Source organism: Chaetodon auriga, chromosome 11 (assembly GCF_051107435.1).
Source record: "Chaetodon auriga isolate fChaAug3 chromosome 11, fChaAug3.hap1, whole genome shotgun sequence".
Taxonomy (NCBI): Eukaryota; Metazoa; Chordata; class Actinopteri; order Chaetodontiformes; family Chaetodontidae; genus Chaetodon; species Chaetodon auriga.
The window spans coordinates 15,227,680-15,250,578 of NC_135084.1; the positions used below are offsets into that span (position 1 = coordinate 15,227,680).

General features: G+C 43.2%; 1 protein-coding gene across 1 annotated transcript; it reads left to right on the forward strand.

The window, feature by feature from the left end:
• The first annotated feature begins 2,993 nt into the window (after positions 1–2,993).
• On the forward strand, positions 2,994–21,161 carry efemp1 (EGF containing fibulin extracellular matrix protein 1). Its single transcript, XM_076743921.1, has 11 exons — positions 2,994–3,192; positions 3,805–3,908; positions 4,146–4,191; positions 4,401–4,682; positions 15,450–15,572; positions 15,708–15,827; positions 16,923–17,042; positions 17,330–17,449; positions 18,304–18,430; positions 18,517–18,709; positions 19,220–21,161. The coding sequence occupies exons 2-11, from the start codon at positions 3,828–3,830 to the stop codon at positions 19,379–19,381; spliced, it is 1,374 nt and encodes a 457-aa protein (XP_076600036.1). The 5' UTR covers positions 2,994–3,192; positions 3,805–3,827; the 3' UTR covers positions 19,382–21,161.
• The last annotated feature ends 1,738 nt before the right edge of the window (positions 21,162–22,899 follow it).

The window sequence follows — 22,899 nt, forward strand, 5'->3', positions numbered from 1 at the left end:
GCCATGGGACACTTTTGCTTAATCTTTTTATGCCTCACCGCTACAAGTCAAAACAGTTAGTGATTGTTTCAAAGAAGAAAAGGGCGAAAGATTATTGAATTGCAGGCCTGAATAAGGGCCAACAGGTGCAGTCCACCTGGGGAAAAAAAAGGTTTCACACTTTTCTCTCTGCCTCTTTGATGCTGAGCGAGTTGCACGCTCATCCACAGATAAGCACAACCACCCTGATCCTACAGCCACCCTACCATCCCCCCCAAAACTCAGCAAAAGACCTTTATATACAAATTATTACTCTTGAGACTTTGTGTAATGTAATATCTGACATTTTTTTTCTTCGTCACTACTACCAATCCTGTCTCTCGTCCAAGCTCTTTCCCCACTCTCACCCCTCCTCCGCCTCTGATTTCCCTGTCTCATCCCCTTCTCCTTGTGTTCTGCTGTGTTTTGGTGAAATCTCAGCTGGCAACTGTGAGTCGATCACTAGCTGCTCTCACAATGGCCTCTGGGATTATGCTAAACACAGCGCCTCGGCTGCTCTCCCCATCGACCGGCGTCAGCGACGCCCTTTGGAGCACACAGGAAAGAGATGGAGGGCTCTCAATGAAGATGTCACTGCAATTACACAAGCGCGTTTCACAGACACCCTCTCTGTCTGCTCTTCCTCCTCTCGCATCCCCCTTCCCCACTTTTAAAAAATTTCTTTTCGACAGTCTTTTGAAGTGCAGCCTCATCTCTTGCAGCTCTTTCATAATGCATGCCCATTTTGAATTTCCATGAATTCACTTTCCAGATGCTTCTGCTGCCATCTTGACTTACAATGATGTGTACTGTACAGTACTGGCTATTGTATTATCGTAGGATGAAAAGAATAATAATGGCTTGTTTTTATGAGTTTGGGTCATTTCTGCATCACTCCTCTAACCATTAGGAGATACTGCAAAAGGACTAAAATGTGTTGTAAACTGTTTGATTTTGTTGCCCCTGCACTGATGTTGGGGCGAAGGAAGAGCTTTCTGATGTGGATGATACTGCATCAGGAACTGATTGGCTGATGCTCAATAGCCAACAGTACCTGATGCATTGCCTTCAGCATCGAAAGAAACGTCACAAAGTACAACTTCTTTTATGCTCTGAAAAATGTACTTCACTGGTGTATTAGCCTTTTGCATGCAAGTTTTGTATTGTTAAACAGTGATAATGAGCAGGATTTTCAGCAATGGTTAGCATGTGATTACCCCAGTGTGTGTGTGTGTGTGTGTGTGTGTGTGTGTGTGTGTGTGTGTGTGTGTGTGTGTATCATTGTTGGCTGGAGGATTAGATAATGATCACAGAGATGTTGTGAAACTCAAAGCAGTACCGATGTTAAACCGAGGCCCAGTCTATCACTCTTACATTACAGTGCATGTTTGTGATATCTGGTGTATCATGTTCCCCTCTTGTTAACTTAAATGGTGCATTTTTGCACAGACGTCAAAATGTACTGTGTGAGTGCTTTTGTAACATCAGTGCGAGAAGGATCATCTGCTTTGACTTCAGTAATATTTCTGTGGAGACTTTCTCACACCTAGAGGTGCTCCCGGGGGACACACCCACCTCGGCCTCGCCTCTGTGATTTGCAAGCAAGACTGTTTCATTTGGTTCCAGTGAGGAACAGGACCAAGGGGAATGTTCTCTTTCATCAATCTTGGATAAAATCTTCTATTAATCTTTATAAACAGTTTCAAAATGGCTTTGATTAATCAAGTGCTTTATCTCAATGCCTCTGCCTTTTTTGTGCATCTGTTGAATAGCTTGCCAAGTCAAATAAACTTTTAGTCAAGAGTCAAGCCTTCTTCAGTTATTTTTTGGGTCATCTGTGTTTGCAGTTATTTATTTGCATATTTGGTAGTCTATTCATGTACTATATTCTGTATGGCTCATTCAGACCTTTCAGCAGTATATCCCTGCATTTAAAGACCAGAACTCTGCTCTTTAATTCCCACTTGTAATGTGTTTAACCTGTTAAAACTCTTAGAGACTGCAAGTTAAATACTCACATTAAAGGTCAAACAGTAGCCTTTTGTCTTTGAAGAGAAGAATCTGCTCTTTGCCAAGAGAAGTTTGTGAGTTTGACTGTGCAACCACAGGATGTGGCACCATGCAGAATCTATCTGCAATCCTCTGTCATCCACACCCATTGAGGAAAGGTCAGAAGGTCAGCATTAAAGAAGCTGGTGCCAAGTCCATCTCTATTCACTCATATCAGCAAGCTGTTGGCACACACACACACACACACACACACACACACACACACGCACGCATATGCACACACAAACACACAATCACTTGCTGTCTCTTCACCCATGGGAAATCCAGGAAGCCATGCCAATTCCAGCAGATGTTCCTGAAGCGCAGGCATCTTGTAAACACCATGAAATGTATTGGAGGCTAATGTAGTGCTTGCTGACAGAGGTCCTCAACACATGATTTGATTTTGCCACCTGCTGCACACACATACTGTACATATACACAGACTCTGAAGTCCCTCACAGTATAACAAGGTCTGCATGTGACAAACCAAAATGCTAGGAAGACTCATTCTTAAAATAACATACAGAAATGATGCAGATTAGTAAAAATCAAACTGGGTGTTGCTCCAGATTTCCTCTTAGAAACTATTAATTCGTACAAAAACAAGGACAATGTCACTTCAAACTCCCTATGCGAGGGTTGAAAGAACACTGATACAATAAGGACACACATATTTTATTAAAACTTGACTGAATAATCTCTAATATGCACCATAACAGCAATTAAAGGCATGCAAATGACATGAGTTTATCTGTCAGCAATATAATCAGACTGCGGCTGCTGATCTCTCAGCACAGTTTTCCATTGATAGCCGTTTCTTCACCAGTCATCAGTCTATAGAGGGAGCCACTGTAGCCTGCTGATCGTTTACTGCACTCCGGTGAGAGACGAACCCGGAGCTCAACCTGCCCGGTACACCGCCCCCAGCATGTCATACTGTACGAGCCGCATGTTCATCACAAGTGCTGCCTGCACTCTGACAACCATCTAACATCCACCGCACCGTTTGCAGAATAAAGACCAGCCGGCTCCTGCGCACACGCTCGGATCTGCAACAAAACACGAACCGGGGACGTTTCCTTCAGCACGCCAGGAGAGTTGGAGATCCGCAGGTGATTGCAGGTACGTCGCCAAAGCGCCGCAGGATGACAAAGCTGTTGCATACAGCTCCCTGATCAGATAACAATGAAGACAACACACTGTTGGAGCTGTTCAAGCAGTGCGTTCAAACAAGCGCTAAAAAAAATCTGCAGTAGCACTTGTTTCAGATGTAGTTCGCTTGTTTCAGGGAATCGTCCAGTAACAAGTGTCAGTATCTCGAAACGAGGCAGAATGAAGAACACGCACACACTTTTTGACTGGGCACCTTGTTAAGTTGGACATGTTTTGTGCAAATACAGACTTTTAATCAACATGAGCTCTGCACGGCTGATTAACTCGTTCATTTTCCTGACACTGACTGACACACAAGGGCATGTTTACGCACGATCTTTACGCGTATTACGCACTAATCCTTTTGGAGAAAAACAGCAGAAAAACACTTCACTTAGTTGAAGTCGCAGATTTAGCTGGAGCGGCGCCAACATAAACATCACGCCAGCAGCGGGAGATGTTGGGACTCGTTAAGCAATGCCATCAATGATGTAATAACTGGTATTAAAACATGTAGGCTTGTCAAGCGAAAAATGATCTTGCACGCTCTACCCATTTGGTCTCTCTGCATCTCGTTTACAGTGCTGCTCCGACGTTTGGTCGACATGCTGGGGATCTGCGTGTGTCTTTGTGCGGTTTTCACACATGTCCTCTCTCAGGAGGCTGAGGAGCCCATCTCCTACACAGTAAGTGAGAGATTATTATTATTTTCTTTTTTTTCTTTTTCTTTTTTCTTTTCTTTTCTTTTCTTTTCTTTTTTTTTTTTTTTTTTTTTTACCAGCTAATGTTCTGTCTATAGGTTTCACACAGCCTGGCATTTTTGAGGTGCTGTGTACTTTGATCTGCTGACGGAGAACTCGGGGCTCACAGTTTTATGTGTCATCATGCATCGTTCCATGGTAATCATTATTTGTCCTTCACAGTGCACAGAAGGGTATGAGTATGACCGAGTCAGAGAGCAGTGCAGAGGTGAGAATGACAGATTGCCTTGTGGTTGTTGCATGTTTGTGCAGCTTTTCATGTATTTTTATACAGTTTTATTCTGACTGTTATTCTGTTTTCATCTAAGCTTAATAGAAGTTGTCATATAAACAAATCAAAATGATTACAGTACAGAAAAAGCTGAATCTACTGTCTTACTTTCTGTCTTTCTCTTATGCTGTTTTTCCCTTTGTCAGACATCGATGAGTGTGCCTTGTTAGATGATGCCTGCAAAGGAGGGATGCAGTGTATCAACCACTTTGGTGGATACCTCTGCCTCCCCAAGAGTGCTGTCATCTATATCAGTAAGGAGGGCGAGCAGGTGCCGCCGCCGGACCCTGTCCCTCCTGCCCCTGCCCTCCCACCAAGCCAGCCTCAGCTCCCACGGGTGTTTCCAGGCGGCCAGAGGCTCACTCAGCCCAGCCGGACGATCCCCTGTGCAACCGGATTCACTGCAGATGAGCAGAACCTCTGCAGAGGTAAGATCAGCTGCACAGGCACTCCACCCCACCTCCTCCTTCTCCTTTCAGCTACAAGATGATATGAAGTATCATCAAAGTGCTTTGAAAAATTTGCCTTTCATTTTTTACTGCTTTACACCAACACATGGACGGTTCCTCTTATCTCAGCAAGTGGTGCTGACAAGCTCCTCAGGAGAGAAATTGGACTCTGTCAAGAGGAGCAGAGGCGCAACTGCAAAATATGGTCTAGAAGTGCAAAAGGGATGCCACACTCTCTCCATAAAAAAGTTTTTTTTTATATTCCGGAACACCAAAGATTTGACTTTTGGCCCTCATGTGACAGAATACACCCTAAAAATGTGGCTGCAAATTACTGTGCACTGCAGTCCACTGGCAAAATGAAATGTCAGTGTTGAGAAGTGTTTTCTTATCTCCTGAATATCAGTAGTATGCTTTTGTTGCACTTGGCCAGATGCAGAAGAATGTGTCTCTTGCAGCTCTACGTAGGTATTTGATAATTACTTGTTAACGACTTAAGAGCCTCAATAAGCAGAGCTCCAAAGGTGAACTGTTCATCCATCTGCCTGACAGTCATCAACAGCTAAACCATGCGTAGCTGCCAGATGTGTTGCAAGCTTCTCATTTTTCTCTCACCGTGATGTCATGTTTTCTAAACTCTTTTGGTCGCTCGCAGCGTGATGTTTTTGGCCAGAGTTCAGCTTCTTCCTGAGATATAAAAAATGTTTTGGGTGTTGAGGTCCTCTGCTTCAGGGGCAAATCAGGGAGATTTTATACTGTGGCAAACTCTGTGCTCACATATAGCCTTTGCACCCACCGTAGATTATTCCCTGGGCCTCGACAAGCTTGGTAGCTGCGCAAGACTGTGTGGGTGTGATCCTGTGCTTGAGCGAGACTCTTTGATCTTTACAAATGGGGAGTGGTTTAAAGATTCATTCTTTGTCTCATGAACACACACACACACACACACACACACACACACACACACTGCACTGGTGCCCTTTGTTGCTGCTTTATGCCAGATGTTCATAGCTGCACCTGAGAAGGAGAACCTCTGATATCACTTTTAACCTCTAATAGCTTTTAGTTTGTCGTGTGTGCTGAGGAGGTGGGAGGTGAGTGTGGATATGTAGAGCTGGCTGTGTAAATGTAATGTAAGACAAAGTGCATTACCATACAGTACATGTGTTCAGTAGTTAGGAACTCCTCGTGCCAATAGGCAGAGGCATGTGGTGAGTGGCTGTGTGGTGAAGCTTGTGGTCACAGAGCTGCAATGAAAGTAACAAATTTGATTTTACACCTGGGGCAAAGATATGTGTGAGGTGCTTTATGTGTTTCTCTGAATTGGAACCCAATTAGGTTTTATTAGAGTGTAAAACATGGCAGCATATCAGCTTAAGTAACCACATAAGCGAGCTGGCATGGGTATAATACTTATTCATTCACTGGCGTGCCGTTTCAGTGCATGGGCTAAACAAAGATAGGCTGTTGCTGTCAGTGTTATTGCTTTGAAATGACTGGGGTTTTAACTGGAAGGCGTCTCGTGCCGTTATGTGGGCGTATATTCCTGCTGGTAGAATGATATAATCTTTGTTTACATCAGTCTCTGGTTTCTCTGTCATTACCTTTAACTCGCTACAATGAGCCAATTGTTCTTGGACACAGAATTGTCTTTTCTTTCTTTCTTTCTTTCTTTTTGTTCCACAGTGGCTGTTTTGCACAGCTACGTACTGTATCTTGCTAGCGAAGGAATTCCCATTAACTTTCAATGGGGGGAAACCTCAACGTATCAAATAGCGCTTACATCAGGCTCCTTCCCTGCTAACTCACCACTCTGTGGAGGAAACCCAGAGTGCCGAGTCAGGTAGGGCAAAGGGGAAGATGAAAGGCTGACACTGACTAAATAACCACAGAAGTGCCGGAGCACTGACCGAGCCAGGTTGTACCAACGTCATGGGTTGTGCCGCTGCGGAGTTGTTTTGGTGACTTACTGCTGAGTGTGTGGCGAATAGTAGAGAGATCAGCTAAATGCTCTGGAAAAAATGAAGCCAATTTTCCAAAGCACAACTTAAATTGCTGAAAAAAATAGTTTTTAAAACAAAATAGCGTCTCTTACTATTCTTTATGCTGATTAAAAGTGAACCAAACCACTAATTATATATAATGCACTTCACCCTGATATTTTTCCTTTAAAACGTAGCTTTCATATTGGCTCCCATGGGGATAACTGGTTGCAAATTGGCAATAAAGCCCCTTGGCCTTGAGTGTGAACCCAGGCCAAGAAGTGTGTGTTGTTGCAGTGACACATAGGGGAAGCCGCCGTCCTACTCCTGCCCGGCCACACAGAGAAACTATGAACCTCTACTGTATGTGTGACAGCTTAATGATGCCTCGCATTTCCATGACCTCCCCCACCCTCCGAACATACACACACACACACACACATACTTACTGTGTTTACCGTCGGGAGATGCCTAAAAGTGGCTCGCTGTAGTCTTGTGCATGCATATTAACTCTTAATTTCAGCAGAGGTGAGATCACTTCCTCCTGCAAATGAAGGTTGTCCATCAAAAGTTGTTGAATCAGTCGTTAAATCCGATGAAAAGTGGAAAGCAGTTATTTCATCATTCCTGTTCACAGTTGAACGCTGTGTGAGAGTACACCCCCACGTTCTAGAGACTTAACTGTACTTTCAGTGACGTCTGATGTTGGCTGAAATGTCGTACAGTATTTTGCACTTTGTGGGTTCTGTTATTCTCCTCACAAGTCTTGACTTTGCACACCTGAGCTGCTGCCTGTTTATTTTTCATCTGTGAATTAGATACTCATGTGCTGCAGTGTGGGACATGAGAGGACATGCCACTCCTGTTTACCTGTCTGGTTTCCTGAGGTCACATAGGCCACATTACCACCTACATACATGCCTGACTAATTTCAACTACGTCTGGACCCTCTTCACCTGCAGCGGCTGTAAATCTTTCCTAAATATGTTCTATTAAGGCCGTTAAGCCCTGTGTGACAGAGAACTTGTGTACTTTTCCGAACAAGGCCGAGCGCATGCAATAACATTTTTCCACGCAGATGCAATGCACTTGGGAGGAATATCTCTGGAATGTCAGCGTTGGTTGTTTTTTCCGTTTGCTCCCATCTTTTGTGATGGTAGGAATTACTCACCACCTTGACAGATACAGTAAGCGTCGGATCGATCTGCGAGGAGCAGGAATGCGGAGAGCAGAACAACCAGAGAGAGAGAGCCTGCTGGTTGCAAGGCACAACATGACGCTGCTTCATGATTTGACCTTTACAGCTTATGCTTTACAGCTCCATTTGGCTTTGTCTCATCCTGACATTTGCACTTGAAGAAACAGGCCCCAGCCACCGGTCTTTGCTGATCCACACACAATGTAAAAAGATGTGAGGATACACAGAAAGCAGTTTATCAGGAAATTCCTTCAGATGTTATCCTGTTAGTGTTTGTTTCTCCCAAACATCCATCAAAGATAAGCAACACAGATTTGGAAAATGTTGTTGTACAGAGGGGGAAGACTTCAACACGGAGGTGACTGCGATACAGGATGTACAGGATGTTAAATTAAAACATTCTGCAGCGATTTTGTTGCTCGACAGGAGGAAGTGGGATCAAACACAAAGCCCTTGCTTGATGAAAACTGACCCACTTTGTTTAGGGTTACTCAAAGAAAAAGACACCTGAGGCACACCTTTGTGCCTGTTGAACCCTCCTATTACCAGCTAAGCTCCCGGCTTCCACCTGCTCTCAGACTGATGATTTGTGCTGCCCTGCATCGGTATGTCTTCACTATGAGATTGTCCTTGTGCCCTATGATTTTACTGTCCAGCTCATTGCACCTGTTACACTGCAGTTTCAACCGTAACAACTAGTGTCACATGTTTGATCCTTTGAGTTGTAGATGCTTTCAGGGGATGGCAATGTCGGCCAGTCAGCCCGCAGCACTTCTTTGTTGAGAGAGAAAAGTTGGATGGATTACCAAGAAATTTATCGCAGAAATTCATGCCTCCACCCCGATAAATTGTAAGACTTTTTGTATGACTTTTAATTTTAAAGCTTTTCAAGTAGTTAGTTTGTAACCAAATACCTGCCAAACTATGAACAGTTCCATCAGCCTTAACTATACCTTGTGTTTATTAGTAAATGTTAGCATCCTAACAGGCTAAACTGAGATGGTGAACATGGTAAACATCATACCTTTGAGTCATTGAGTGCATGCTAGTATGCTTATGTTAGCATTTAGGTCAAAGCACCAACCAGCCAGTCAGCCAGCTGATATTATCCTCTGCTGCCACAATTCTCTAATAACCAAATTTAGAGGTTCCTTGTCAAACACTTTTGTTCATGTTTTCCTTTAATGTAAAAAAAAAAAGAAAGAAAGAAAAGAAATACCAGCCAAAGAATCATGACCAGATTTTTAAACTAGTTATTGAATCAGTATCAAACATCCATTACTGGTCATGTTTTAAAGTCAATACTAGTGAATCAACATTGCTGTGATTTCTGGCTTTTAGAGCTCACTTTCCATCCGTCAGCTGTGCCAGAAAACCTGTCGATGTTGCAACCCCTCAGCTGCTGATAAAGACGTTTCAAATTCTTTAATGCTCTTTTAATTACTGGATGTATTTTGACAGCAGTGTCTCAATATGTTTTTAATATCTTGATGTTAGAAACCAAGAAATCAAGAGTCAAACAACTGAAACGACTTCAGCAATAACATCTTAAAGCAAAATCAGCACAATACACGAGGAATCTTAAATGTCAGAGAATGACTTAAAGCCCTCCTGCCTTTTAGTCGGCACAACATGGTGACAGTATTTTATCGGCTAACTAACGCTGCCAGAGTGGAGTCGAGTATCTTTCAGGCTCTGTGACTATAATCCGACCATCCTGCAGGCAGCCCCTCTTCTGGCTTGTGCAGTGCTGCTGTACAGCATGCTGTTATTGCTTGCGGTTTGCCGTTGGCTCCTTGCTGCCATCACATCAACGATGGCAGAGAGGAGCAAGGGGGAAGCAGCTTTGCCGTGCCTCCTCGGCGTAAGTGCTTAATGTTGTTGTTATTATTCTCCCTGAGGTCGGTGCCTGTCCAACGGCCAGCTGCTTCCTCCTCTGATGTGCGTACATGTGTTGCTCTTTCCGTTTACCTCATGATGGAAAGGGACACGGGGCTGCTATAAATCACTGTTGCGCTCAGCTGGGTGACACATGCGATCGCAGGGTCCGTGTTTCTCACAGTTTCTCCTTTTCTTGATCTGCACTATCACTGTTATTTTGACCATATTTTCAGCATCTGTGTTTGTAGGTTTCATTCCTTCCATGCCACAGATTTCGCCTTAAAGGCCATAAATGGCTACAGCCCGACCACTGACATGTCAGGTGGGCAGAGCGAATGATTTTATCCACATTGAAAAGCAGGAGAGTGGCTCAGCACTTCTTTTTTCTCGACGTTTTCACAGTAACAGGAAGGATTATTATCAGTCGGGAATGTAGCTGGCACACTGGACGGATTTTCAAGAATGTCAAGACTCTGCCCGACCTTTAGAAGAGTGTGGAACAAACTCACAAATCAGTTAGTAAGTGTCAGCATGACTAAAACTCCTGTTCCTCCTGAACAATGAGAGCGATGAGAAGGGAATCTTGGGAGTGGTGCGAATAGCAAGAGCATGGAAATATTTCATGCCCTAATACGGATGGAAATACACGGAATATAAGGTTAGAGTGTCTTGAATCCTTTGATTTCTTATCTTCTTTGTGTTTGGACTTGCTTTGAAAGGGAAACACTACCACTCCCATTTGTCCTGAGGTTGTGTTCAAGCCAATGATAGCTGCATTTCGCACTGCATCGCAGAGAGAAATGAAACATGCGCGATTGCTAGGAGGGGTGATATTAAGGTGTTTGAGCTTAAGCAAAAGCAAACGCTCAGGGGCTGGTGTGTGACATGCTAATAAATTTGACGTTGTGAAATTTTATGGGCTATTAACATCGCACATCTTGCCCCCTGCTTTCCCAAAGATTGAATTATCCAATAATCAGAGGGAAACAGAGATGCTGTCCAAGTGCAGGATGGCTCCAACTGTTCTTTGGAACAGCTCCTGCTTTCCATTGCAGTGGTTCAGTGAAAACAAGACTAAATGCTCTCAAGTGATAATTACCACAAGCCCTATCATGTCAGTATAAATCTGGAGCAAATAACACATTGTTCTGAATTTGAGCCAAAAAATTTTTAGTCTCCATTTTGGACACATGATTTTTTTTTACCCGTGTTCAAACAGGAACGAAGGAGCACTCACACCAAAAATGCATCTCCTCATTCTGTAACACATTGTAAGCTTTGCAAAAAAGGCCATTTAATGTTCAAGCACCTCAAACAGGACCTCTCATACACACACACACACACACACACACACACACACACACACACACACACACACCCACTGATCCGTACACACACACACTCACATTCTTTGAGCTGCCGCCATCCCTGTTACTCCCCCAACTCCCACAAGGCATTTAGAATTAATCTCCCTGAAAAGCAAGGAGTTTTTAACTCTGACATCACATATGCACACACGGCCGTAAATCTAACTTCAAATCTTAAAAAGCCCTTTTTTGTTTAAAAAAAAAAAAGCCTCCACCCTTTCTCCTCATTCTTTCCTTCCACTCTTCTGCTGGACCGCCTTATCTTTCCCTGTGATGTTGCAGCTCTTAGAGGAAACTTGTAAGCTGTGTTAAATAAATTTTGAAAAAAAAAAAAAAAAAAAAAAGAACTGACCCCAGAGAACAGAGTCACTTCTCCCCACACGCAACACATCATCACATTTGATGGCTTGTTGCAGTAAAATCTGTTTTCCTGTGTAAACTCTATGGACTGTGCCGCATGTGGTAAGCTGTGGAGGCTTTATGGGACCTAAGAGCCAGCCAGTGTGGGATGCCCTCCCACCCTACCCCCACACACTCATACCCACGCACACACAAACTTTTGTGGCACTTTGTATTGGCAGCGTCTTAAAGGTTTAGTGACAAAGTAGCAGTTACCACAAGATATTCCCGTGAATGAACCTTTGGATTGCTTTCAGCACATATGCTTTTATTTAGAGCTCTCCAAACTTTCTTGAAGGGAGTGAGGATGACTCTGACTTTTCCATACACAGAAGTTCTGAAGAAGCATCCCTGCATTGTTAGCAACGTGCAGTTACGGCTTTCTCAAACAGTTCATGGTTTCTGCACCTTATGTAGGAGAGTGACAGCTTGTTTGATGATTCATTTCGTCTGCCAGAGAAGCCAAAACCATTCTGAGCAACAGTGGCTTAAATGTAGTTGGACTCCAGGTAATTCACGCCAAAATCATTTTAAGAGCACTTGTTGTGATTATGGTTGGCAGCAATGGTCCAAATCTAGAGCAAAGGCTGCTATCAGGAGCTGATCCATACTCTGAGTCTTGAAGCCATATGTTGACCAGCTCTGGCTCACATTTTGTCTTCAATTCATTCTGAACAAAGTGTGCCAAACTGCAATTGGTCAAACTCTACTGCCAATCTGTGTTGGCACTACTCCTGTCCAAGAACATAACTGCTTACACCAAGGGATCTACTGTTCAAGCAGTCACAGCAATACAGAAATAAAAACTGAATAAAAAGCAAACAAAGACAAAAAAAAAGCCCCCTACCTATTTAGAGGCCACAGTGGGCTAATGAGTGCTTAGCCCCCCACGAACAGCACAGCTTGGACAACGACAATGTCGGTTGGTCAGAATTGTCTCAGCACTTTGATCGATTGCCATGAAATTTCTTGACGTAAGAGGCTGAATATTTGGATGAACTCTAGTAACTTTGGTGATCCTCAGGCCTTTTATCGCCACCATTGTGTTGCAATTTAAATGTGCCCAAAATTTTGGTTTATGACCAAATATCTGCAAATAATGGCATTCCCCTCAACTGTTCAGTGCCAATTAACAAAAGTTAACACTCTCACATGCAAAAAATAAAGTGGTAAACATTGTAAACATTGCACCTGCTAACCATCAGCATGCTAGCATTGTCATTGTCAGCACACAGGCTTTATTTTATCAGAGATCAGGCGTCTGAGACTTGTGTTGTCTGAATCTACTGCCAGAGGGCAGGGCATTTCCAGTCCCAATGAATCACCAAATACCTCCAGTAAGCAGGCGTGGTTGTGATTCATGGTGACTTGATCTAGCTGTTGCTGTCTATTAGCTAACTATTTGTTGACATTAGTCTTGTGTTTATACAGGATTTCACTTACAGTTTTTTCTCTGACAAGCACATCACAGTGTTGCTTTAGCTAGTGGTTTACCTTGCTAGCTTGTGGAGCTACTTGTCAAGGCTAGCTAATACAGTACTGTGGCTTCTGTATTGTTGTCTTCTGCATCAACCTGCAACTTTCTGCATCATCAAACTACAGCATAGAGAGGTGTTGTTTTTGTGAAGTTGTTTTGCTGCACTGTGTTTAGTAAGAAAATGATCTGCCAGGTAATATTTATCTGAATATGCTGTGTTATTAACTGAGGGGATGATGTTGGACAGCATTGTCACCCAGACGGATGTGACCTGATAAACACACATCATGCAAACAAACAGTGCTGAGTGTGGATGCACTTTCATATCTGTGGTCATGCACATCGCATGAGGTAATCCATCATCCACATTCAGACCAGGAAGATGTCTTGACCTAAGAGGCTGGATCTGGATGCCACAGGTCTAGCTCCAACAGTGACAGAGACCCTGTGATGCACCAGGGCTTTTTTAAACAGCCATGTCATGAAGCCTTGGGGCTGTGTGTGGCTCAGTATCACATGGTGTGATACTGCTGGAATCCAAGCATTTGGTTTCTCGCTGACACTTGGTGCTGGTTGTGGATGCACTTTCCCAGATGCCTTTCAAGCCACATCAGAGCTTAGATTTTCCAGAACAACACAGCTTTTATCTTTGGCCTTCACTGAGTGAGCAACAGACCTTGTCTGTGCATTCCTGCTTGTATGCAATTCGCACCTGTTGTCTCTCAGGTGCACCTTCAGATAAGCCCTGCTTTTGTGTCCCTAATGTAGTGAGTGCATCTTATCACTGTGCCCCCAGTGACTTCAGCACATTTTAGCCCTCTTTCATTTCCTTCCTTTAAGGAACAAGGACAACTTACTTTCTGTCCACCTTTTGGTTCATGGGCCAGTTTCTCACCGGCACCTGTCCCACTGGACAGTGGGGGCTGTGGGACTGGCATATAGGGCATTTGAGGCATGCAGGGAAGAGCTTGATCCTGTCCACTTGATATCAGATGAAACATTTTCTTTCATCAATTCAAGATGTGTGTGCAGCAGCAAGTTTAGCTTCCTAGGACTTATTTTAATTGATTTATCATTTGATCTTAGTGGCTTCTCCATGAAGAGGAGCTCCATGAGTATGTAACTGTTTCAGGTGCATGTAAACTCTGCAGGAGAGATAATACAGCCCAGTCACAAGGGAAGACAGAGTGCAATTTTTATTTTTTCCAGTTACCTTCCAGTCAGATTTTTTCTGACTATTGTTAGGCTATGCACGTGTCAAATCACAATGCAGTTATAGTACCCCCCCCCCACGCCCCCCACCCTTTCCTGTGTGCGTGTGGTATTGAGTATAACTGTCTGTCATGCTGTTAAACTGATGCCCACTGGCTGTCTGCATATGATGGGTTGTGTCAGACCACCCAAGAGGACTGCTGGTGGGCCCACAGGGATGAGAGTATACAGTATGGGCGTATTTCTAGTGTGTGTGAGAGAGAAAGAGAGAAGGATGGAAGTTCAGAAAAAAGTGGGGGTGGGGGTTATAGTGAGAAAAGCCTTTTTGAAGAAGCTCTGGCTCCAAGCAAATCAAAAATTGAGAACGTGTTTGTAGGATCAACAGAAAAAGGAGAATCTTTCCACTGCCGTGTCGTGTGTTTTAGCCCAAGCTGGAAAATTTCTGCTGAAAACCCAACTGAGAACATGAAGAAAAAAGTACTTTTTAACATATTAACATAACCATAACATCACCAACGTCGTACCACTACGCTGCTGATTGAATATACAGCATCATTTATTTTAGACATTCTGGATGTAACTTTCAAATTTGATTTGGTAACTTCTGAGTTTGCACATCATGTTTATCATTAAGCCAGTCAGTGATAAAACCTGCAGTTTTTTTACAGCATAGATATATATTTTGGGAAATGTAGCATGTTTCTGGCAGAAGCTTTGTGTTTTTAAGCTTCTTGTACTAGCATCAAACTAGAGCTTATCGTGTTATATAACTTAGAAATGATTTGGTGAGAGATAGAAAGTGAATGTGTCTGGATCTGTGCGCTTCTGGGTTGATGGATGTCCCTGGAGAGAGCGAGGTGCTGTGGTAGAAAGCGCATGACTTATCATTTGAGCTCTTTGTCTCTTTCATACACACACATACACACTTCCTCTTTCAAAAAGCTGTCCTGTTAGTAGAAGATACGATCTGTGTTTTCCCCCTCACCCGGAGCTGCTGAATAAAAGCCCTCCTTATTTAATCGCCCGCTCTGTGCGAACATGTGTGTTTACGTGCGTGTGTGTGTGTGTGTGTGTGTGATGTGATGGTGTCAGTGATCACAGAAAACCGTTCACACATCACAGATCACAGCATGCATTCAGTCCAGACATGTTGCATTGCTTTGTCGGCCATGTGCTCCTGCATTCACTAACTTGGTCCCTCCTGTGTGTGTTTCTGTGTGTTTATTGCAGACATAGATGAGTGTGCGACAGGTAGACACACTTGTGGCCCTGAACAGACGTGCTACAACACCAGAGGCTCCTACACCTGCCAGTGTCCTCCGGGCTACCAGAGGAGCGGAGACCACTGTGTGGGTGAGTCACACTCTCTCTCCTCTTGCCTCATCACATGATTAAAACTGGTGTCAAACTTTTCGAAAAGGCTGCTGCTTGTCTTTTATCAACTGATTTAAAGAACTGACTGACTGTCCTGTGCGTGTGTCTCTGCAGACAGAGACGAGTGTGCCCTGACCCACTACTGCATGCATAGATGTGTGAACACACAGGGCTCATACTACTGTGAGTGCAACGCAGGTCACAAGTTGGCCAGCAACAACCACAGCTGTGTTGGTAAGTCACTGAAAAGCCATGTGTACTCATTTGCTAGTGTGTGCTTGTGTGTACAGCATCAAATTATATAAACATTTTCCTTCAGTGATTTGTTATTCTGACATAGCGTGTGAGACATTTTGTGTCAGTGTTGATTCCACCTAATCTGCTCAGTTGCAAGGCTGAATTTTAATAGATTTCGGCACAAAATGCTGCATGCATGAATGCTTGATGCAAACAAGAAGAGTTTAGAGTAATAATCACAATTTCCTTTATTTGTATTGCAGTTTCTAAAGACTGTGTTTACAGAGTGCTTTACCGTTCATAGAAGTAAAACCAAACCACACAGCAGGCCAAAAGAGAATCGAGTGCATACATGTTAAAACATTATAAGATAATAAAAGTAAACAAAAGAACCACAAGTGAAATTAATACAAATACATGAATAGAACTGAGTTATCAGATAAAGTTGTAATCAGGTAGATTTAAAGAGGTGCCGTGTAATACACAGCAGGGGATGTCAGCTTACCAAATTCTAGTGTTCACACTGTTTCTCTCTCATTCCTCAGTTTTCTCAGGATGCAGATATTTTCAGGTCAGGAATAGCTTAACAAAACAAATAGTGAAAAAGCAGCTGTTTTTTTTTTTTTTTTTTTTTTCCTTTTTTATGCCTGGAAGCTCAGAGCTATCATGAGATTCACCATGCAACCTGAACCCGCACAGCAAATCTCCCTCTGAAGTCAAAGGATGTTATTGAAAATGTTCCACAGTGATAGAGAGCTGTTTATCTCTGAAACACATTTAGAAATCCATCAAAAACCCATGACTGGCTCCCAGCTATGTTGAAACATGTGCGTGTGCTGAGCGTGTGCATTCTGTATTTGTGTGTGTGTGCTTCTTTTTGACCTGCATTGGGAAGTCCAACTTCCCTTTGGAAATAAATGAGACAATTAAATAGTATTTATAGTCGCTGTTCTTTCTTAAAGTATAATTGGTGAGCACTGCGCCAGTATTACCAGATTGATGGCCAAAACTACAAAAACAAGTTCCAAGCTGTTATAAACCAGAATAATCCCTATTATATCCATGTATGTAAAACATCTGCTTTTGTTCCAGATGTGAATGAATGTGATGTGCAGAGTCCCTGTCAGCACCACTGCTACAACCTGATTGGCTCCTTCCTCTGCCAGTGTGACCAGGGCTATGAGCTGGCGCAAGACACGGTCTCCTGCCAAGGTGGCCACAACACACACACACACACACACACACACACACACACACACACACACACACACACACACACATACACACACACACACACACACACACACACACACATATATATATATACATACTATATACATACAGAGGTATACACAGTGACTGATGAATGCATGTTTGCAAACACCCATCATATTCCCATTTTTCATCATGCTCTGCTTTACACTAAACGTCTGTTTGTGTGTGTGTGTGTGTGTGTGTGTGTGTGTGTGTGTGTGTGTGTGTGCATATTTTCTGCACAGACATTGATGAATGCAGCTTCTCAAGCTACATGTGCCAGTACCAGTGTATTAACAGCCCAGGAAGTTACTCCTGTGAGTGTCCAGAGGGATATCAGCTCCAGGGAAACAGGTTGTGTCAAGGTACTGCAGCTCTCCTCTTTCCTCTCCCTTTTTTTTTTTTTAAATCCCTTCTTGGTTTATTTATTTATCAATCTGACCCTCCTCTCTGTTTTCACACACAACAAAGTTCCCAAGCAAGTCCTCTTCTCTCCCTCCCTTCCTCCTCGTCCCCAGCTCTTTGAAGATAACTATTAAGAGGAAGTCCATCCACTATTCTACCTCTCAAGCAGGGAATGAAAGCCACTCTCAACCGGTACTGTCATGGAAAGAATGCAGAGGTTGGGCAACACAAATACACAGCAACTTTGTGTTGCCCTTCTAAGCCACCTCTGTGAATTTATATGCATGATGTTGGTTTCTTGAAGTGGATTTATTTGAAGCTCCGGCGCTCACTCAAAGGGTGAGCTGTTATTTTTTCCTCTCCCCCTCGGTCAGGTGCAGGCTTTATAGGGGGAGCCATGAATCCGGCCGGTTGTGTCAGAGGGACCATTTGGTGATGAATCCAGGTTGCTGTGCCAGAAATAGCCCTGTGGTTTGGGGCACGTTTGATGGGGTTATTTTCATGGTGCTGCAAGGAAAGAGCTGAAGTTAGGCCTTTGGGGGATGCATTGGGGGCTTCCCTCACCTACAGATCTGCAGGCTTCCCTCTTGTGTTTCCTTGTATCTCCACAGCTGCTGCAAATGCAGCTACAAACCTAAAACACATTTCCCAAACTGTACATGTCCTGAACTTTGACTGTTTTCACAGCTCTTTTCATGAAACATGTTGAGTTTGTGTGTGTGTTTTGGAAGAGTGGGAATGCTAATATTGTCATCCAGCTATTTTTGACTGTTCAATACTTATTTTCTCTCTCTGTCGCTCTGCCAATCACCAGACATAAATGAGTGTGAGACGGGGACCCATAACTGCCAAGATGATGAAATGTGCTGGAACTATTATGGAGGCTTCCGCTGCTATCCCAGAAACCCCTGTGAGGCGCCTTACACCAAAACCTCTGAAAAGTCAGTAAACATCATCCAGTTCTTTTATTTGACTATCATCAATGCAGCCAGTTTCACAGAGATTGTTGCAAATGTTGTGTTTGCAGTCGCTGTATCTGCCGGTCTCAGGCTGAGTGCCAGGGCCTCCCACCTTCAATTGTCTACAAATACATGAGCATCCAGGCGGACCGGACTGTGCCAGCGGACATCTTCCAGATTCAGGCCACCAACATCTACGCCAACACACACAACACCTTCAGGATCAAAGCTGGGAATGAGGCAGGAGAGTTTTTCCTGCGGGTAAGTCGATGGGAATTATTTTTTGTGTTGCATGGAAAGCTGGGGGAGGGTGGAAGAGGTCATAATGAGTTAAGATTAAATGCTAAACTGTTACAGTGTTGTGATGCTGTCAGAATCTGCAGTTTCAAGCTAAATCCATTAAATTACTCACATATTCACACTATGATTATCCCAGACTCCACCTCATACAATTACCCAACCTTATATTTTATCAGCATATGGCACCTGTAACATAGTAGTTACAGGTATGCTGTAAACAGGCCACTTCCAAGATATTATTTGGCACTTGAAGCAAACAGACTGAGAGTCTATAGCCATGTTAGTGGCTTTAGGCTGCATATAGACACTGCTTTGCCAAAGAGATGAGAAGCCGGGGGGTCACCAAAGTCTGACGGATTCATCCTCTGGACACCATGAATGTCTGTACAAAATGTCATGGCAATCCAATTGAAAGTTGTATAGATGTGTGATACATCTGTATTCACGTGGGCTGATCATATTTTCTTACAGCGTTCCAGCAATGTGAGTGCCATGCTGGTGCTAACCAAGCCTCTGTCAGGCCCCAGGGAGTACGTCGTGGACCTGGAGATGGTCACTCACCATCTGACCATGAACTACCGCTCCAGCTCACTGCTGCGGCTCACCATCATAGTCGGGCCCTACGCCTTCTGAGCACCGCAGTTCCCAGCAGCCCACATAAGTCTGGTTCAGCAAACATAGCAGTGTAACACAGCAGATGCCTGTATCAGCATAACATAAAGTACATTTTCATACAATACATGCATACGTCATATAACATAGGCTGTGCCAGTCTCATACAGCAGCACAGTAGTTCCAGTAGGCTTGCTCATGACAGACCAACCCATGCTGTGATGTGACCACTGGGCATCTTTTTCTCTCGAGGTGCAGGGAAGCATTGTGATGAAGGGTTTTAGTGTCCTGAGAAACAAAGCAATTGTGTTTCAACAACAGCACTTAACAGTAAATCTATTTTCATCTTTAAAGTTGAAACAGTTTTGACTTTAAGTGCCTGAAGCAGACATAGGAAAGATGCTGGATACACTTACAATGGGGACCAGAGCAGCGGCACTCAGGAAAAGAGGCCTAGTGGACACACAGCCCAACTGTGATACATTTTTGATGCAGCTGTACATACATTTATCACTTTGTTCAGACCAGAACTGCTTACAATAACCTGTGTGTGTGCATCGGTGAAGCACTCTGTTGTAGGAAAGAGAGAAAAATCATGTTTTCAATGTAAATGTACCTGACAAATATCCAATATGAGCAGCTTTTGACACAAAAAATAAATTACGGACCATGTAAATCACAGCTTCTGTTGATAAATGTTGTAGGGGTTAGTGCTGCTGCGCCACACTGTTTGTGCAAGTTTCTGTACAGTTTTACTCATGAGTAATAATTTCCAGAGAAGTCCAGAACAGTTCAGAAGTGTAAAGGGAGGGAATTTGTGAGTTGAGAGTGCTAAACTTTGCATGACAACAGGCTTGATGCTTGTAGACTTTACTCACAGGGGTTAAGTCATGTACATACCGAGGTAGCAAATCTGTGTGTGTGGATGCTTGTGTGTGCGTGAGTGTGTGTGTGTGTGTGTGTGTGTGTGTGTGCGTGCATGGCTTTGTGTATGCATGCAAGCAAGTGAAAGTGTGAAACACAGAGGGAGAGAAAGGGAAAGAGTGAGAAAGAGCTTGTTCTCTGCCTCAGGTTCGGTGGATGTGGTTGAGCTGTTTATGCGTTTCTGTGATGCCATCCCCGCAGCCCTCGGTCACAGAGGCAATAACAAGAGATTTTTGAACTCGAGAACATGCGCAGGAAATGACGGCTTTCATAACACACCTTGGCCAATTGACCGCTCATTGGTGCCACAGCGATTCTCCAGAGGAACAGCTGGGCTTTCTAATGTCGGTCCCAGTCAAGAAGTCACACTGGCACCGGGCTGGCTTGCGTGATAAACATAATTACAGCGCTTTGCCCCGTAGCTGGTTGGTGTGTGACACGGGGGATTATTAAAGTGCTAATACAATGCCACCACACTTTTTGGCAGAATGAGAAATCTTTCACTACCTGCTTTGCCTTTCATGACTCCACGTGTCTGCTCTGGCTTATGCTGAAACACTGTACACTGTTGACACACAGCACTGAAAACCACATTGGAAACCAGCATGTTGTCACCACTCTTAAGTGTAGAAAGTTATCCATCTATGCATCTTTTATGTGGTTTCAGCGGCGATCATGCCACAGTGCCTTATAGGTTTAAACACAAAAAAAATGTAACACTAATCTTTCATCATTCATGCTGACTGTTAACTTCCATCATTGAAATGCCTTAATGTCTTTCTCTTCTATTTAAAGTATATTTTGTCATTATGTATCTTATATTGATTGTACTCTGAAGAGCAAAAGTTATATTGTTGAATAAAATAAGATGAATAAATGGGGCTTGGTTGGTCTGTTTTTTTCTATCCATCAGAGCAAAGGAACGGCAACAAATGCTGCGCCGCACCGCGCCTGCGCCAAATTGAACTAGATCTGACTTCATGTATAATATAATGGAAAATGCTGTGGTTGCGTGAAATGCTCTGCTGAGGATGATTTCATCTGAATATAACAATGATAAATGCAGTGAACATGATGCCCCAGCCATCATATCTATCTTATTTAAAGACATCCAGAGGGGATATAGTAATATAGTATGTTGAGTCAATGTGTGCTGAGGGACAAACGTGAAGCCAGCACACACACACACACATAACATATTTAGATCTGAAATTGGTTGGGAGTGGTTTTATGGTAAGTTGTTACTCAATCATTCTGCCGTCGAGAGCTTTAGTCAGAGCAGTGTTGGGACGTGTAAGATGATACATGATGTGTCATTGCTCCCCTAACCCCATCTTCAGCTCCCCGCTCACTGGAGCTGTGTTTTTGCTGTCCATGCATGATTCAACCCCCAGGAGAAAACATTGCTCACCCACTTTTTCTGTGACTCAACCGTGCCCTGAGCTTCATAAGTAGAGCAACATTTTCAGGTTCTTGTTCTTGATTAATATTCCACTCAGGGTCACGGTGAAGATAATTAACTTAATCTCCCTGCATATAGCAAGACATTTCATTAATCACTCGTAGATTTATTAAACAGATCAAAGCCCAAGTCATTGGCTGAGGATCACAGGAAAGGAAAAAGTCATGAAAGTTCACTAAGTTGAATGTTTGTTAGTCTCTGTCATCTCCTTACCACAATATCCTTGTGATGCAATAACTGTCCTCATTTTTTTTTTTTGTTACTGTTTTTACTTGTTTGGGATCAGATCTTAGAGAACAGTCATGCATTTACACAGTCAAGTCAAGTGGATATTTCAGAACTGAGGAATGTAGTATAAGTTTGTGGAGGATTAGCTGAATTCTGCAAGTACATCCTCAAGGCATCTTTTTCTCCTACAAAAAATTTGGGTTGGGTTCTTTATTCCAGTTACAGTACAGCGCGGGCCCATACTGACCCCCCTCTATCTCAGAAACTTAAACTAGAAACTGTGGTAACTTCATTGAGTGCAATTTTGTTTAAAGCACAAATACGTCTTTTGTGATGTATACAGTCAAAACCAATCAGTTATCACAAAATAATTTAATACATGCAGTATGTGATACCAAGGAGATCAATTGTTGTGTTATTGTGTCACACCAAAATCTCTGTGAGGCTGTACTTAGGCACAGCAGTGCTGTGAGCATAATACTCATATCAAGAGCAACATGCTCATTTGGCATGCTAACACTTGCTAATTAAACACAAAGTACACCTGAGGCTGATGAGACTGTCATTAGCTTTGCAGGTATTTGGTCATAGACGAAAATATTGGACAAATTAAAAAAAAAAATCCACAAATGGGATGGTGAGACCATCTTTATGGTGCAGGAGAACTACATTAATTTAGACATTTACTGGTCTTGGATTAATCCAGGTTTAAGCAGGGCCTACATCACAAAAACGGTGCTGAAGCTCAAGTGATTAATCACGTCTTACTGGGAATTCACTCACAATCACTTCACAGTGTGCAGTTACTCTATGTTCTCCCCGGCCTGTCTTGAGCTCTTTCAGAGTGGGTGTCAGGGAGAGAGGTAAGAGGTGTTTTAATGGCGAGAGAGAGAGTGCATGAAGAGGTGAGAAATGAGTAGTTTAT

What these genes read in the sequence shown, in the direction of transcription:
- efemp1 (XM_076743921.1), top strand. Translation starts at nt 3,828, where the DNA reads ATGCTGGGGATCTGCGTGTGTCTTTGTGCGGTTTTCACACATGTCCTC. An exon ending in TACACCAAAACCTCTGAAAA is followed by an intron (nt 18,431 to 18,516) that starts GTCAGTAAACAT and finishes TTGTGTTTGCAG; the next exon opens with TCGCTGTATCTGCCGGTCTC. An exon ending in CAGGAGAGTTTTTCCTGCGG is followed by an intron (nt 18,710 to 19,219) that starts GTAAGTCGATGG and finishes ATTTTCTTACAG; the next exon opens with CGTTCCAGCAATGTGAGTGC.